The sequence below is a fragment of the Rhea americana genome, unplaced genomic scaffold (assembly GCF_003343005.1).
Source record: "Rhea americana isolate MKP2758 unplaced genomic scaffold, rheAme1 scaffold_121, whole genome shotgun sequence".
Lineage (NCBI taxonomy): Eukaryota > Metazoa > Chordata > Aves > Rheiformes > Rheidae > Rhea > Rhea americana.
The window spans coordinates 880,954-897,567 of record NW_028185273.1 but is presented as its reverse complement, the minus strand read 5'-3'; the positions used below and the strand labels follow the sequence as shown (position 1 = coordinate 897,567).

Below are 16,614 nucleotides of genomic sequence, written 5' to 3'. Positions count from 1 at the left end.
AAAAAAAGGAAAAAAAAACTTGAAAAAAAAAAAAAAAGAAAGAAAAAAGAAAAAAAGGAAAAAAAAACTTGCATCTGAATAATTTTTTAAAAAACAAAATGCTCAGTTTTGRATGTATCTGCCCCTCTGGTTTGATTTGGCATGCCACAATGTATTGAAAAGCACGTTATGCAGTCCGTTAAGTACCCGGTTGTAGGAAGATTGATGTTTTTCAGCATGCGTTATTGCATGCGTCTTGACATCATTTGTAATGTTATGCATTGCCTGGCTTCCCCTAGCAGTTGTTTACTCTTGCTAGTAGTAATTCTGTCTGTGATTAAAAATAACAAAAAAAACACTACAGCCGCGTAAGCAGGATTTGCTTGGATGATTTTTATGGCACTTAAAATGCCTCATCTCCCTCGTCTCTGCTCTGTGATCGTTTAAGAGATGTCAGTTCGGGTTGAATGGAAGCACACACGAGAGGTTCTCCATGTGGACGTTAAGGCGGTATCTACCTTTCCCGGAGAGGCTTGCGTGTGCTTTTAAGCTCACGGTGTATCTTCACCTGAATTTTATCACCTGCTGACAATCCTTACAGRCTTCAGGGAAGAGCCTGTTGTCAGAGCAAATACAGCAGTGTTTGCCTAGCGGGATGAGAGGGTCCGCTACCCACCTGAGCTAGGGAAGGAGTTGTTTGATCGGACTGGAAAATTGCGGCTGGGTTTCCCGGTTGGACCAAGCGCCCTTTTCGGCGAGCTGGCCCGGAGGTGAGCGCCGTGGCTTCCTCCCGGCTGCTTAACCAGAAGCGCTCTCTCGAGCCGCTTTATCAGAAATCTCATTAGTGACCTGGGTTTTTACGAGGCGGCCCTCGCGCCCTACCGGGTGCTCTTGGATTTTAATACGCCCCGCTCGGCGCCGGGCTCCTTTCGGAGGCGGTAGCGTGGCGCCGTCGTTGGTAGAGCCGCCCAGCTCCGCGGCAGGTAGCTTCTGCCCCGCCGGTCCTGGCGGGCGCGGGAGGGCTCGGCGCGCGGGGGCCTCCGCGCGCGGCGGCGGCGGCAGCGGCGGCGGGAGGAGGGAGCCCCTCCGCAGCTGTCACGGGCCCCTGATGAATCACTGCCCCGTCATTTGGCCGCCGTCTCCCGGGCACGGGGAGGAGGCAGAGAGACCTGCCGAGGGGACAGCGGCGGAGCCTTCGCTTTAAAGACAATATGCCTTTCACGGCCACCCTACCCTCCTCCTCCTCCTCCTCCTCCTCCTCCTCCTCCACCTCCTCCTCCTCCTCCTCCTCGTCGCTTGGGTTTAAAGGGCAGAATTGTCATCTGCGGTGACGTTCTTTGTTTAAGCCAAGGCCTCGTCCTAAGGCGCAGTAATAGCGGCTTCTGTTTGTCTCCCTGGTTTACAGGTGCAAAAGACCCAAGCCAGTTCAGATGTTGCTGTTTCCTCAAGTCGCAGGTAAGGATGCGATTGGAAACCGCTCTTTGCTTCTGCGCGCCCCCTCTTCCTAAAGCCAGGCGACGAGTAAGCGTTTGCTGTTGTTTCCCACGTCAAACAGCCTTGTAACTGCTGGAGTTTCGTGACTGAACGCACGCGGCGAAGTCTGTAAGCTACGAATGGATTTGCTTTTTCACTGAATATTTTACTTTTATCTAAGATACGGACCTTTTTTAACTCTTCGGGGCGTCATCCTGTTTTTTCTCATGTAGGTTGGTCTTAAGTAATGAAATATAAAGTTAAGGATTTATGCTTAGAGTTTACGGTAAAAATCTCAGTTTGAGGTGAAAACCGGATGGTTGGAATGACACTTACGTTTAAAGGTATTTATACCATTTCTGTGGAAAGAATATTTTATAAATTTTAATAAGTCTTTAAAAGAGCCTCACCATTTCATTTAAATASAAAAATTACTGGTTCAAGTGCTTTGGAGGCACAGTAACCTATGAAATTTCTACTGGGAGCAATTACTTAGAATAAGTACATCCAGTAACACTCTCAAACCTTTTAGGTATAAGGAGACGGAAGTACGGGGCACGGTATTGATAAGCCTGGGCATAAACCAGGAGGTCTGTCATGGCGGTGACGGCTGCTGGCCTGTTCGCGTAAGGCCGTCAGAAACGCGCGTCGGGGATGTTCAGCTGCTTGCGTGCCGTGTACGCGTTTAACGTTTGCGTTGGGTTTGAAGCGCCCTCGCATCGCTTTGGCTAACTGACAGCTGCGATAGCGCAGAGGGCTGAGGCGTACTAACACCTATACGGATGCACCGTACGTCGGACATACCCCTTTTCAGCTGGGCACGCTCTGTGTAATCCACAAAGCAAACAAGCGAGCAGACATAGTAATGTTTTAATGCTGCATTTGTTTCAGCGGAAACAGAGGAACAATTAAGTAGTTTGCCAGAGTAAACACATACATCAGGAATATCTCATTCCCTGTCACCAGACGATAGGTTTCAACAATTGCTTCAAGTGTTTTATTTGGTTTGGAGGCCCATTATGTTGCCACTGAGCGGTAAATCTTGAAAAAGCCCTGTGCTAATTTGTTTTTAAGAGACTATATTTCTTCATGTGCTGATGATTCTGTCTTTGTACATACCTTAAAAATTTCTGGTGACATGAATGTCTAAAGCTCAGTGCTCTAGCTAAATTTCTTTCTGTTAGAAGTTGCAAAAAGAGTCATGATAGCTGCTCAATAACTGTGTATATGGAGCAACCACACAAGAGTTAASAGGAGAAAAGATCATGTTGGGAGAAGCTGTTCATTTTCTGCTAAGTGTTTTCAGGATGTTTGTTAATATTGGGCTGCATTTCTTATAGGCAGGTCCTCTCTAATCCACATTGAATATGTCATTAAAAGTAGTTGCGTCTTGTTTTCAGGTCTATGGAAATGCAGGATCTAGCCAGCCCACATAGCCGACTAAGTGGTAGTAGYGAATCCCCCAGTGGTCCAAAACTTGATAACTCTCATCTAAATAATAATTCCATGACACCCAATGGCACAGAAGGTGAGCTACCATTTTTTTTTAGTGTTTCATTGTTCGTTTTTTCTCTTTATTCCATCAATGTTCCTGCAGTCAGTAAGCTAGAGAAAAGATATTTTACTATTTTGGGTGTTATATATTTATGTACTACAATGTATAGAAGCTATGTTCAGTGTTTATCAGTAGTTACTATTATCAATTTTCTGCAATAGCTCTCGTCCAGGTTTATGTTCCTTTTATGTAGCTTGAATGCCTTGAATAGGTWGTACGCGCAGTGCTTGAAACAGCCTCCTACTAGAAAAAACAAAAAAATATTTTAGTGATGAGAAAAACGGAAGTGTTTACAGTTGTCTTTTCTATAAAATGTGATCTTATGATCTTTTTTGCTATTTCAGTATTTCTKTATGTTCGTACTTCTTGCAAGCTCCCAAGCTTTGTCAAGTAGGCTAATAAAACTGAGTGTTGAAATTTCCTAGGGCTAGCTTGCTGCTCTGGGTGGAGTGGCCAAAATTCAAACAGGTGTAGTAATTCAATGGGGGTAAACTGATACCTATTTTTCAAGAAGCAGTCAGCCAGTTGATAAGTTATGTTTGTTCTCAGTAGAATACTAACAGCAGAACAACCTATCTGCTTTGCCAGTAATGACATWTAATGAAATACAGAAGGATTTATATAATAAGCACTGAAAAATACTTTTTAGAGTAACATTGCTCTGGCAATAATAAGAAAGACCATATATGATTTTTGGCTAGCTGTGCAGAGGGAGACTTAAAGAAGCATGACTCTAATCACTAGTAATGCATTAAATAAAACTTTATGATATAAATGTATAGTTAAACAATTGTTGTAGCGAAGATAGGTGTTTTTTCCCCATAAACTGGATCATACTAGTGCTGCCAGGCTGTTTAGGATTTTGGACATGCATTGCATTCTTCCAGGAAAGGCACATGTCARTCAGACAGATGTCATCCCCCCTCAATTCCCCAAACATCTCTGTTATTCATTCTAATTGGAGTCCTCTGTAGTTGGGAGGGCTTATGGGTTATCAGATTAACAGGCTTTTGTGGCAGAGTTGTGTGTAATTTACTATTGCTGTAAAAGTATTGTTGTAAGTCAAAATTTTAAGCAATATGAAAAAAAAAGATGCAGCTCTTTAAAAAATAAATAAACTGCTTGATATGTTRATGTAGTTTAAGCAGAAAAATATTTCATGTCCACAGATGAGTCTTTTTCCTTTATAATATCAAGTTTATTATTATATTTTTATATTATAGTATCAGCTATATACTGATTTTGGTACAAGATAAAATTGTTTGACCCTTTTGAATTAAAATCCCTCTTGATCACTAAGGCCTTTGCTGGAAATTTCATCAGTTCTTTTTACCTTCGGTGTAACTTGAAGGTTCTTTAGTAGCACAGAGATGGGAAGTGTTCCTTGAAACACTGAAAGACATTCACCATCTGGCTACTCTTTTTGTTCCAAATAGTTGTTGTGGGCAGGCATATGCTCTGAACATCGGGTTCTTAATATTACTTTGTCAAGAAATTAGTTATATATTGTATCTATTCATTCCTTGACCTCATGCAGCAAATAATTCTGGAAGTAGTACCCCTACTTGTCAATCTGAATTTATTGAAGAATGTAAATTAAACCGCAGTAAATTATTTTTCTGACATTAGAATTTTAAAGTTCAGGTTTATTCTTTTTGGATGAATTCTACCAAGAAAAACATAACTTGAAATACACATCCACCATCAGAGATGAAGCCAAAGTTTTCTTTTGTTTGCCATTTCCCCCCAGGTGACATGATTCTCCTCAGCACTGCAGACTGGTTACTAAGCCCTAGCACACAAACCACGGCAGGTTTGTGTAGCTGTGGTGAACTCATCAGAAGTGTGCTGTTAGCATGCATTTTAAGATGTTGTCCAAAAAGAGCCCTGAGAAATATTTCATGCTCAATGAATCTGGTCTAAACTTTTAAACTTACAATTCCTGTCTCTGGTTCCTATTATGTGACAAATAATGGAGGAAAAAAAAGAAGGAAAGAAAGAAAGAAGCATAACAGAATCATTCATTTCTGAAATTAGATGTGTGCTAAGAGCCACGTTTTGTGAGCTAAGCAGATGCTTAAGAATCCAAAGGTGGAATTTTGCTGTTAATCTGTTTTATCTTGAGAAAATGTTTGGTTTGGGTTCTTCTAGCTGCTAAGCAAGCTTAAGAAAAAATGGAGTGAATGTGTGTGAGATTTTCTCTTTTAATGAAGGGTGAAGTAAAGTTATTTTTTCTGCATTTCTTGAAGCAGAATCCCGCTGAAATGCAAATGACAGATTATAAGGATGCACGTGTGTGCGGTTGCCAAACACCTTTCTTAAAATGCTCCCGTGTGGTTTGCTTGTTTGTTGCATGTGGAATGGAAATGTGTGTTGCTGAACATTCACATGTTCAATATAATATGGGAAACTGATTTCTAATTGATGCCCTCGTTCTCACTTATATAAAAGAGCCCTTCTGTTTTGGTGTAAGGGTTGTCACGTGAATGAGAAACAGGGCCTCCAGATATATACATATTTGCATGTTATAAATGTGTGGTAAAGATATGCTAAATTTGATTTGATTGTGCGTGTGATTAGGCAGATTTCCATACCCCAAAGTGAAGAATATGTTTACTAGATTAGAGGAGGGGGGAAAAAAGAATCTGTCCCAAAGTAAAAAGACCCTGTTTCAAACAAATGTTCATTGATTCCTCTAAGGTACATTTTCATACTTGTCCCTTATTGATGTTGTTCCACAAGAGGATGTTGTTCTACAAGAGGATGTGGTTGGAAAATAGCTCACTGTTACTAGCTAAATTTTTAAGCTTCACACTTAGTAGTAGATTTTCAAAGCACTGAATGGGGATTTAGCTGTGTGATTGAATCTTTGTTTAATCTCTGCATGCAGCTTTTACGTAACTCTTTGTGTGAGCCTTTATATAACTCTGGTGTGCTTAGTTTCTCATGGGTAGAATAAAATTATTACAGTGCAGAACTGACCAGGTAGTGATGTCCAAGGACTGCAACTGGAAAAATTCTGTTTTTTTAAGGCAATTGCTATTTGTTTCCTTCTATGTATAAATTTCTAAACAAATCAGATTGACTACTTCTTGTGTTGGACAGCAGTTCCTCTGTCATCAGATGCTTTTAGAGTATAGTGAGTTCTCTAAACCAAAACTTCTTTTAAGCTTGTTTCAGGTCATGAGATAACCTTCTTAGCTGTGGGTATCTGCATGGTGAGGGGAAAATAAAATTTCCATATTATTTTGGGTAAAAAAGCATAAATAATAACAGGAAGATACTAATAATAAGAAATTACCTTGCTAGTGTCTGTTTTTTCTGCCTTTTGTCTGGCCCAGTCAGGCAGCATGGTCTTCAAACCACTGATGGGGAAGTAACAGGGAAATTATAGATCTTGACCAGTCAGAAATTTCCCAGGTGCAAATGTAGAAGAGTAACTTTAAAATGTTTCACTAAAAATACTCAGAAAAAAGCAGTCTTGGCATGCCAAGAGGGATAGGATGTCTATCATAAATACTGTGGTATTTGAATGTTTCGTGATCTTTTAAAGTGTTTTTCCACAAAATATCCTCTGTCTTAGTGAACAGCAGACACTCTGAACACCTTTAAAAATTTGGCCCTGTATGACTTGCCTAAGAAAATTTGTAACAGAGTAGAGAATCGAAGTGCAGCTCAAAATTTTAAGTCATGCCTTATCTCTAAACTTACTTTGTCAGCAAATTGCTGTGGTGGGTTGATACAGAATGACTTAAAGAAACAATAATTGAATTGCTGTTTATTAATTTTCGTTACACAGCTCCTGGCAGTTCCAACAACAGGGTCAACTTTGAGGAGAAAGGCTGGGAGTAGTTCAGAAATTTGTAAGGATGTGTAAAGCTGTTTTCCACGGTGGCCAATTGCATGCAATTTCTGCTTAGAATGATCTTTACTTTAATCCTAAGAATGTGAGTCAATTCTCTTGGATTCCATGTAGTGAGAAACAGAAGCCTATGACCCATTATTATGGTGCTTTATGCAACCGTAATGGAAAAGAATAGATGAAGACTGGGAGAAGGAGCAGTAGTTTTCCAAGCAACAACATATAATTTGTGCTAGGAGTATGTAGGTGCTTCAACCTTCGTTTCTGAGTATATAGAATGAAGAAGAGAAGGCATTTTCATATCAAGTGGGAAGGGAAATTGAACAACAAATTGAAGATCAGATTTTCAAAGATAAATAGGAAAGGAGGCTTCAAAGGGAGTTGGACATCAAAATTCCTTTGGAAAGAAAAAAGTTCTTGCTCTTAAAGTACCTGCTGCAACATGAGAATGAGATCCCACACAAAGGCATTCAGAGTTCCCCACCGTGTGACTACCAGGCAGGTGGCCATTAGCAAGGTTGCCTCAAGTCTGGTAAATGTAAATCCGTCTTCAGGGTTCAAAAGGCAGCACTGTGCAGTATGTTTGCTGTCCATTTGTAATATTACAGAGTGGAGAGAAACCTGTATTAGGCATTGTCTGAGGACTTACAAAAMAAACTTACCTGTCTTTTCCCAGAAACTCTTGAAAGAGCGGTATCTTTTTTATTTAATGGCTTCAGTAGTGACTTTCTGAAGGCTTTTGAGCCTATCTGTTCAGTAGACCAACATGAGCCTGCTGGGCTTGTGATCCATACTCAGCAGTGAAGTTACGTAGATGTCTCTGATGAGCATCAAGGTGTATTAAGTTGGACCTGGTGCAGCATTTTAGACAGCTTTAAGAGCCGCAAGTGCAACAGTTTCTCTGCATTCAAAAAAAAAAAGGTATTGGGTACTCTTTCTTAAATTTATCTGTTCCTTAATAAAAGAAGAAAATAATGTTACAGTGATGCTTATAAAATGAGTTTATATATGCAGAAGACACTTCAAAGTCAATAACATATTCAAAACAAAAGCCTTCGTTTAAAAAGGAGGCTATAGTTTACAGCATTTTTCAACAAACCGTGAAAAGATTTCTGTTTTCTTCCCCAAAACTATCCAAGCCATGCACCTGTCCTAATTCTTTGTAATTTCACCTCACTCCTCAGTTACTTACTCTATGGACAACTACAGCACTTTGTTTTGTTTTGTAATGGATGTTATTTTTGAATGTATGCTTACTGAGGTGTTACATTGTTTATTAAATGTGTAGTTCTGTGAGGCTCTCCATATRAAGGACTGTAATAAACTAGTGGAATAAAATACTGAAATCTGTAGGGAGGGTATGAGCTGGTTGTTACTATGGCATGTGTTGACTATATGGTTATGTAGATTTCTGCAAATGAAAAAGACATTGCACTTCTAATGATACTTTGCAGCACTCAAAATAATCTTTTGATATTGTATTTAGTCATGTGCATTTGCAATGAATCATTCTTAATTTTTTTAACCGTTAGTAATTATTCAACTTTTTGTATATTTTAAGGTGCAAAGTGGTGGTAGGTGATGACKATCAGACAAAATGATTCTCTTTTAGAAGATAGTTGGTTTCTGGTATCTGGTTTAGGTTTAACTGGAGTTTCTGCCAGTCATTTATGTTCGAAGTACTGGACCAGTGTTTGTGAGGAAGGGCTCAGTGGTGTGAAAATTGTAATTGATGCACCTCCACATTGAGACAACGTGAAATAAATAGCCGTAAAAAGATGAAATTACTCTTTGCATTTCAGAGTAGGGTGTTAGTATCAGGAATTTTTGATCTGGGGATGTCTTAGCTTAGCTCTAGAGGAGGGTGGTTGTGTGGCAAGAGGCAAAGACTGCCAGAGGTCCCACTCCAACCAGCCTTGCAAAAACAACCTGGGGGTTTGTAGAGGCTTGTCTTTGACCTACTGCCACTTCTGGAGACTGGAAAACAGATACACATCATTACTCCGTCTGTCTATGTGAAGGCAAACGGTAACTTGKACTGCCTTTTTCTTCCCTGCTCTTTACCTTTTTCCTGCTGTATCACATTGGCTTCCTTCCAGACTCTTTGTCTTATCTATGCTTTTGTTCTCCTGCTTCCCCAGGAGTCCTTCCGTCTATTCTGAGCCCATATAGCATAATGCTCTTATTATTCCTCTTTCAGAGCTTTTTGGCCAATGAGATCACTTTTCTGTTGCCTCAGTCCAGCAATTCATTTTGCAAGGTCTTGAATGAGGAGACTGGCCTCTAAATATTTGCATATTCATCACTTTTTCTGCATGTATGTGCATCTGTTTGTGAAAACATCACTATTTTATTTTCCCCCMTAATGTTTTCCTGAAAGAAATGAGTGCTTTAAAAAAAAGCCAGTAACAATACTGATTCCCAGAGCCATTTGAGAGAAAGAAAATATTCCAAATAACAAAACTACTTAAGATGAAAGCATCTTGGAAGCACCATTATTTTAATATAAGTCCTTTTCACAAGTTTCTCRTGAGCCTGTTGTTTGCAGCATGTGCCATTCCTGCCAGCGGATGGAGCACAGAGAGGCATGAGACCCTTGCCGAGGATGCCTGAGGTCCTCAAGCCCTGCTGGCGAGGTGGCTCCGTGCAGGCTGTGGGCTGCCAGGCGCCTGTGAGGATGTTCAYTGCTTAATCGAAAACTGCGCCTGTCACACAACTGCACGAGGTGCAGCGTCTCTCCAATGTGTCCAGGCTGTGATGCATGATCCGCACACGTGCAGTCTCAGGGTAGTGTGGCTTACCCTCCACAGCAGAAGACAKAAATATTGTAAGTGTGGCCAGTAATACAGAACAGAAGGAAATCCAACCTCCTCTTTCTATGTGCACCAGCAGAAACTGCAGGGAATGGGCACAGGACATCCGGGTGTAGGGTAAAAGATCCTACCTTAATAGCAAATAGGGTGATAGCATCTTCAGGGAGCCGTGACCCTGTAGACRTTATAGTACTTCCATTTGGATCCTGCGCTCTTCTGAGAGGTTTTGCTTATCATAGGCAGATGAAAAAAGATGAAGCTTAGTCACGCTTTAGGGTTAGCCGGGTCATCTGATCCCTGGCCAGCAAGTGCCAAAACTTGGAGAGAACTACCTCTGCCACCTCATTTAACCAGACGTCCTGAGAGTCTCCCGTGACTGCTTTGGGGTGGGGGTGCGGGGGCAGGTGGGCTGCTGCTGTCCCTCCGTATCAGGGTGAATCTGGCTGCAGCTCCACCAGCCCTGGAGTTCGGAGCCTGGCTAAATGTGGAGGAAATTATTTTCTGTTTATGAAAGGCCTTGCCCACTTTGTCGTTCTGCTTCTGCGCTTCGTGTCTCGGTGATGCGTCTTGTACACTGAAAYGTTGAGCAGGCTGGAATTCCTCCTGAGCCCCTCGGTTTGCTTGAAGGCCTTGTGAGCTTCTGCAGCGTAGCCTCTTTGCCATCGATGGCTGCGATAGTTAGCCTGTGTGGTCTTTCTACGGCATTTTTATCTGGCTTTGATTAAAGAATACAGATATTTTACACGCATGCGGAGCTAACTGTTACCCATGTATAGGGGAGTTGCTATGGCCAGACTCACAATTGAGAATTTAAGAAGAAAAGAAAAAATAAAAAAACAATACCATAACACCATTAAAAGGGTTGTTTATGGATATGTGCTGCCTCCATTTGGACAGGAGAGGTGATACAATTGTATGGTATAAATTGATATGAGAATATCAAGGGCTAAGAATGTTATTTTGATTCAGATATTCTGATTTCCTAGGCAGAACGAATGAAACTATTTTAGCTGATGTCTGTGCTTCTCAGATAAATATTCAGACTTAAAACTCAATTAACAGCTACAAATATTATCAAAACATTTCTCTAGCCAGTTTGGGTTTTGAATTTTCTCTCCAATTTTGTATTGTTGTGGAGGCACCATTTCTTTGTAAATTCAAGACTTTTTGCTCCTAATGAGCAGGAAAAATTAAGGCTTTTTTAGTTGTATGCATAATATAAGAGAAGAACGAGGCTTATAGGGGAAAAAYGTGCAGTGAAAGCTAGGGGCTAGCGGTAGCCAGAATACCTCAGGATTTCTGAAGACTTCTCACATCAGAGGAAGGTAGAGCAGGATATAGTCTGGGCTTGAACTAGAATGTGCTGCTTTGGGTGGGGACTTTCTTTGAAAACAGAGCATAAATTTAGTCTGGAAATTACCTTGCAGTAATTACCCTCAGGTAATTCCCAGACAAATGAGACTCAGGAGGAATCTTCTGGTCGGAGAAGCAGGAGCAAGTAAGTTTATCAGGCTTCATGGCCAAGAGCTGAGAATTTGATCGTCTGTGACAACAGGAGAGAATAATTCCCTCCATAGCAGTTAGTACAGTACAATAACCTGTTTATACAAATATTGCAAGATTCATCTCCAGTTTTGAGTCTTAATAAAGTGCTGGAAAGCCTCATCAGTTTAGAAATCAAAGGTAGATTTTTTTGTACCGTTGTTAGTAACTAATAATTATCTTTGAACTTTCAGGTGAGCTTTGGGCTTCTGTTGGGTACAGAAGGGGCATAGTGTCAAGCAAAATAGTGTATGATTAGTAGTCGACATATGAAATACTTTGTCAAGATATACCAAAGCCGTGAAAAGATGAAAGTCTGTATTGACATACTGTTTAGCWACTAATACTGCTTGAAGATTGAGAATTTGTGAATATTATGAAAAATTCTGTTTTTGCAGTGGTAGTACATTTAATAGCTGTACTAGCTTAATGCCAGGGCCAGAAAAGGGGGAGAAGGTGAGAGAGATACTAAAAGATGTTATCAAATGAAACTGAAAATAAAGTGGAGCCTTGATTAGTGGATAAAAACTGCAGACTGGAAGAACTGCAAAATATTGGAGTCTTTTAAAATACAAATTGCAACCTTATGATTTTAAAATTAGATCAACCTAAGTATGGTAACTTGCCCTGCTAAAAAATGGCTTTGGAATATCAAAGGAACCTAAGTGAAGAATATAAAGTGGAAATGTTTTATGTTGCTTTAATAATTATGTTAAACTCTGTAATGTCTAAACATATCAGTGCTATTTTTTTTTCACCAATTGTAACCAACAGAAGACTCACATCCCTAGAGCATATTAAAGCTGTTCAAAACTTTTGATTTCTAGTTCAATTACGTTACAGCAATTCTTCTCACATAGCCTATCACCCTAAGACAAAACAAAATAGGGCCAAAGATTTCTSTTTAGATGTATGTATATAAATGAATTGCTTCATTTATTTTCTTGAGACCTTTGTACTCCATGAATATTGAGAGCTGTCAGTCAGGACTGATTTCATTTTCCTCATTTATTCATATAATAAAACCACATGAACTTGTGGGTTCTGATATGAAGTACTCTCTCTTAGAGGAGTTTAGAAACTAATTTGTAATTCATTACTAACCACCTTTTGCAATATTGCTGACAAAACTAGGCATATAGCTTTTACCTTCTCAAAATGTCTTAAGATGAAGTATTTTGACAACCAATTTAATGCTAGATCAGCAGTTACGCTATCTCAGAATTTTTGTGCTTTGTTTTCCAGGGCTAGCATATGTGTTACAGGTTACCAGTCCCATTTTTTTTCTATTATTCTGTTGTGTTATTTTCTTATACAGTCTCTTTTTAAATCTTGTTTTTAAAATCTCATAGGTAAGGAGAAAGAGAAAAGCAGTGGGTAAAAAATATCTCTCCAATGACACAAATATTTAAGTCTCTAAACCAAATCTAAATTAGTGTTTAATTTTTGCAGCAGATGAGGAATGCATCAGATTTCTTCCTGAACTTCTTGCTGATACTCTGTTTTATTATAGTAAAATATATATATATATTTTTACTAGCATTAAAATTTAGTAGCATATTSATAAAACAAAGTCTCTCTCTAATGCAAGCCTAATAATGTCATGCCTGTGCAAAATTCTACTTTGATAATGGAACAGCAGAAATGGGAACTCTTCTGTTTTGCTTTCTTTGGTGTCTGCCACAATTGAATATACTGTTGGAAATTCCTGGAAAACTTGCAACATGTTGTGTATAGATGTGACGCAGATTTCCCAGTGTCATACTGCGAAAGCTTGGAACACGTTGCATAAATTTTATTGTCATGGAAAAACATAGAGCGCTGAAATCCAGAGCATGTTTAAAGAGTGTGTTACTAAGCCACGGGAAAGAGACATCACGTGTAATGGGAAGGGTGAGGTCTGTACTTGCCGCACATAACGTAATCTGTGACCTTCCAAAGCTTTGCTTGCATGGACAGCTCCATRTTTTGACATAATAGATATGGATTACTGGAGCACTACAGTGCTAGAGCAGCAGACTTGTAACATTAGGAGCTCCTTCCATGCCTCTCTTCCCCTATGGTTCTGCAGGAAAATCTGCTATCTTRCAGGTCAGTCTTTGCCTCGGGTGAATGACAGACCTTCCTTTTCAGTGAGAAGCCACGTAGTAGATTTTTCTGATGGGTAAAACTGTGGCTGTTTCTTCTTAGTTTGCTTCTTTGTATAGCAAGCTTTCATCTTCTTGAAATATGTTTAGGCTGCAGACAGAAGGAAATACATAGTTGTTTTCTGGCATTTTGATTAAAGTGCTTAGGGAATGGAGGGTTTTCCAGTCTCTATCCATCTTTATTAAATTCTCAACTAGCTGCAGCACAAAGGTCTGTTAAGGTCATGGTCGTTTCTAAAGAAGGAATGATAGGGCTTATTTATTATGACCTTACCAATGTGTATCCAAATCAGGAACAATCCTATTTTTCGTATAAGCAGGAAATACAACAGTAGAGGGAGGAGGACTATGGAGCAGCTGTTATCAAAAATTTGTGAGCACATCGATCAGCTAATAGAACTAATTTCCATGAAGAGGGCACTGCAGTGTATTTCATATATTTTTTCCTGTTTCTTAAGAAGCAATATGTTAAGTAAACAGAGTTCAGTTCTAACTATTGATATATTAAAATATTGCTCTCGAGTGTTTCAAGATTTTAAGGTTTTTCCCCGACTGATACCTTTAACAAAGGTCTGATATCCAGATAAGTGGCAAATTGTACACTAGGTTTCTGTATGGTGTGAGGTAGCTTAGCATAGTCCTGGTGCTAATAGTTTATGGTGATCCAAAAGAATAGTATTTTATTTTACAAGGAATAAAAGAATCATTTCCCCAGGACAGGACAAGGGATGAGTTGGGAGAAGGTAGACACTGAAATCTCCCTTACTGTGAACATTTCTTCCGAACTGTGTTGATCTTTCTTCTCTGCCTTTCTTCCTCCCCTGACCCCCTTCAGTTGTCAACTATAAAGAAAAAGATCCTTCTTTGTTATTCACAAAAGTATAATTGCTTTAAGGAAATTATGCTAGGAAGACTTGCAAAAGTTTGGGAAAGCTGGAATAATCKATGAAGCTGAAAAACTTCTTTTAACTAAAAGCAGAAGATAATTTAGGTGTAACTCTGGATCTCTAAATTTAATGTAGAACATTTGTAAAAATCTCATAATGTATCCAGACAACCATTTCATTACTAAATACTGTTAGTATTTAGTATTAGTATTTAGTAATGAAATGGTTGTCTGGATACATTATGAGATACTCTGTGTTCCTAAGCAAAAGGTTTGGATCAGAGTTGTGGTTCAGACTGTGCTCCCTTGAAGGGAACCTCCTGACCAGCCTTGCGACCATGCTGTAGCTCACCTTGGGGACAGCTCTAGGCCATCCTTCCTTGCAGATGAAACGAAACCAGGAGTGCAGCCAGTGTGCTCCTGATGCTGGTGGGCACTCCGTCCCTGGGACAAGGCTAGACCTTCTATGAAGTAACCCCCCTCCCTCCCAAAACACCCATGCTGGGGCTGCTGACCCCTCTGCACTGGCTGTTTCTCTCTATAAATCTCTTCCCATTGGGCTGCACTTCTTGCTAATGTAGTCATAGCTGAGTTCTGTGTGGAGCTAGTATTGGTTGCCTGAGTTAGCCAGTGCAGACAAAACATCCTGTGTGAGAATTAAATGAAAATATTGAGTGATTAGTAAAATCTTGAGAGGCTGCATGAAAATCCTTCGGATGAGGTGAGGTGAAAGAAGTAGCGAGGCATGTGGAAGTAAGAATTTGTATTGGCAAGGAAAAGAAAGGTCCTTCATCAAAAGGGAAAAGATCGCCCCTTTCATCCGTTGCAAATCTAGCACCGAAAGGGTTTATGTCAATGATGGTTGCAGTTCCTAAATAAGTTCTTATATATGTTCCTACACAGACACGTGCACGCACACACTTAGTGTCAAGGTGGCATTAAGGCTTTATATGTCAAATAGGGTGTAGTTTACGTTATTTTTCTTGGATTCATTTTCTGTCGTCTTATAGAGCTGAACTGCACCACTGAAAGGTCAGATATGCACCAACTCTGGTGCGTAGGAAGCAGTGACTGTATGTCAACAAGAGCAAAAGCTCTGCATCCTTCTTAGGATATAGGTTTTAAAATGAGCTCAGTTGTTTGTGAAACGCTGTCCTCATCCTTGCTTTTGTTGCGCTGTAACTCCAAAAGCTGAGTGTGTAAAAATGCAGTTGAGAGGTTGCTACGGTGCTCTAACAGCTCATGGGGAACAGGTATTGCACCTGTTTGAATCCACACCAGAGCAGCCCTCTCTTTGGTCTGTGGGTCAGAATACTGTGGTTATTGACATTACACTGTARTAACAGAAAGTGAAATTTGTTCATTGAATTGAGGCTTTATTAAGAGTCAGTAATTAGCAATTAATTATGCTAGTGCATGAGCCAGGAGAGAATCTCTCTTACTCTCATCCTTTCTTAGTCTCTGACAGCTGTGTTGGGTCTCCACTGTGAAGAGAATAAAATGTAAAAGCATTCTTTTTAGTGAAGTATCTGCTTCTGTGTCTCCTTTGTGTATTCAGTGTTGCCTAATATGAATTTGCTTTTTTATTTTGAAAGCAGAAATCCACTAYGAGGAAAGAGGGTTTTTTGGTTTTGTTTTGTTTTTTTAACTTCATTTGAACTTTTCATTTTTCCTCTGGAAAGTAGTTTGGATGGGAACATTTTGACTAGCCCTCGGACAAAAACCATTTAAAAATTACTTCTTTCTAAATTTTACTTAGATCATTGTGTCTCAAGCTTCTAAATGTCTCTGTGACCTGATCTAAATGTAGCCCCTTATTGTTGRGTCTGTAGGATTAAGAGGAGTCAGGACAGGTGCAGAGAGTTGCATGAGGACTTCTCGTTTGTTGCAGTGGCTCTTATTCCTTGGGGACAGAAATAACCCTCTTGATCATTTTATATGTATGTGTAAATCATGCYTGCCAGTATTTTGCATTGTTTGTACATACAGATACATAAAATGCAAAATATCGATAGCTACGATTTAAACATTTTTGGCAGATTTTTGTTTTATTGAATTTGTGACTGTGAGTGTGTGTGCATGTGCGTGCATATAGAATATATTTTATTTATATTTCTGTAGTTAAAACAGAACCAATGAGCAGCAGTGAGATTGCTACTACTACTACCACAGACGGGTCTTTAGACAATTTCTCAGGATCAGGTAAGGAATAAGCAAAGGTTTTATGCTCAGCAATTTTTCATGTATTATTTTCTTTTCCCGCATGGTCTAAACCTGTGCACAGCTGTTTAAAAAGTTTTGTGCACTTTGCAGCTTACACCTATTTCTGCTCATCATATTGAAGCAGTGTATGTGAG

General features: G+C 39.7%; 1 protein-coding gene across 7 annotated transcripts in view; it reads left to right on the top strand.

Annotated features, from left to right (window-relative positions):
- EYA1 (EYA transcriptional coactivator and phosphatase 1) overlaps positions 1 to 16,614 on the top strand; it is a 153,920-nt gene that overhangs the window by 67,545 nt on the left and 69,761 nt on the right. For all 7 annotated transcript variants that reach the window (XM_085325011.1, XM_085325041.1, XM_085325030.1 and 4 more), the window contains exons 2-4: positions 1,385 to 1,434; positions 2,853 to 2,980; positions 16,379 to 16,459. In XM_085325011.1, the coding sequence (XP_085181137.1) occupies positions 1,385 to 1,434; positions 2,853 to 2,980; positions 16,379 to 16,459 (259 nt within the window). The remainder of the gene's footprint in view (positions 1 to 1,384; positions 1,435 to 2,852; positions 2,981 to 16,378; positions 16,460 to 16,614) is intronic.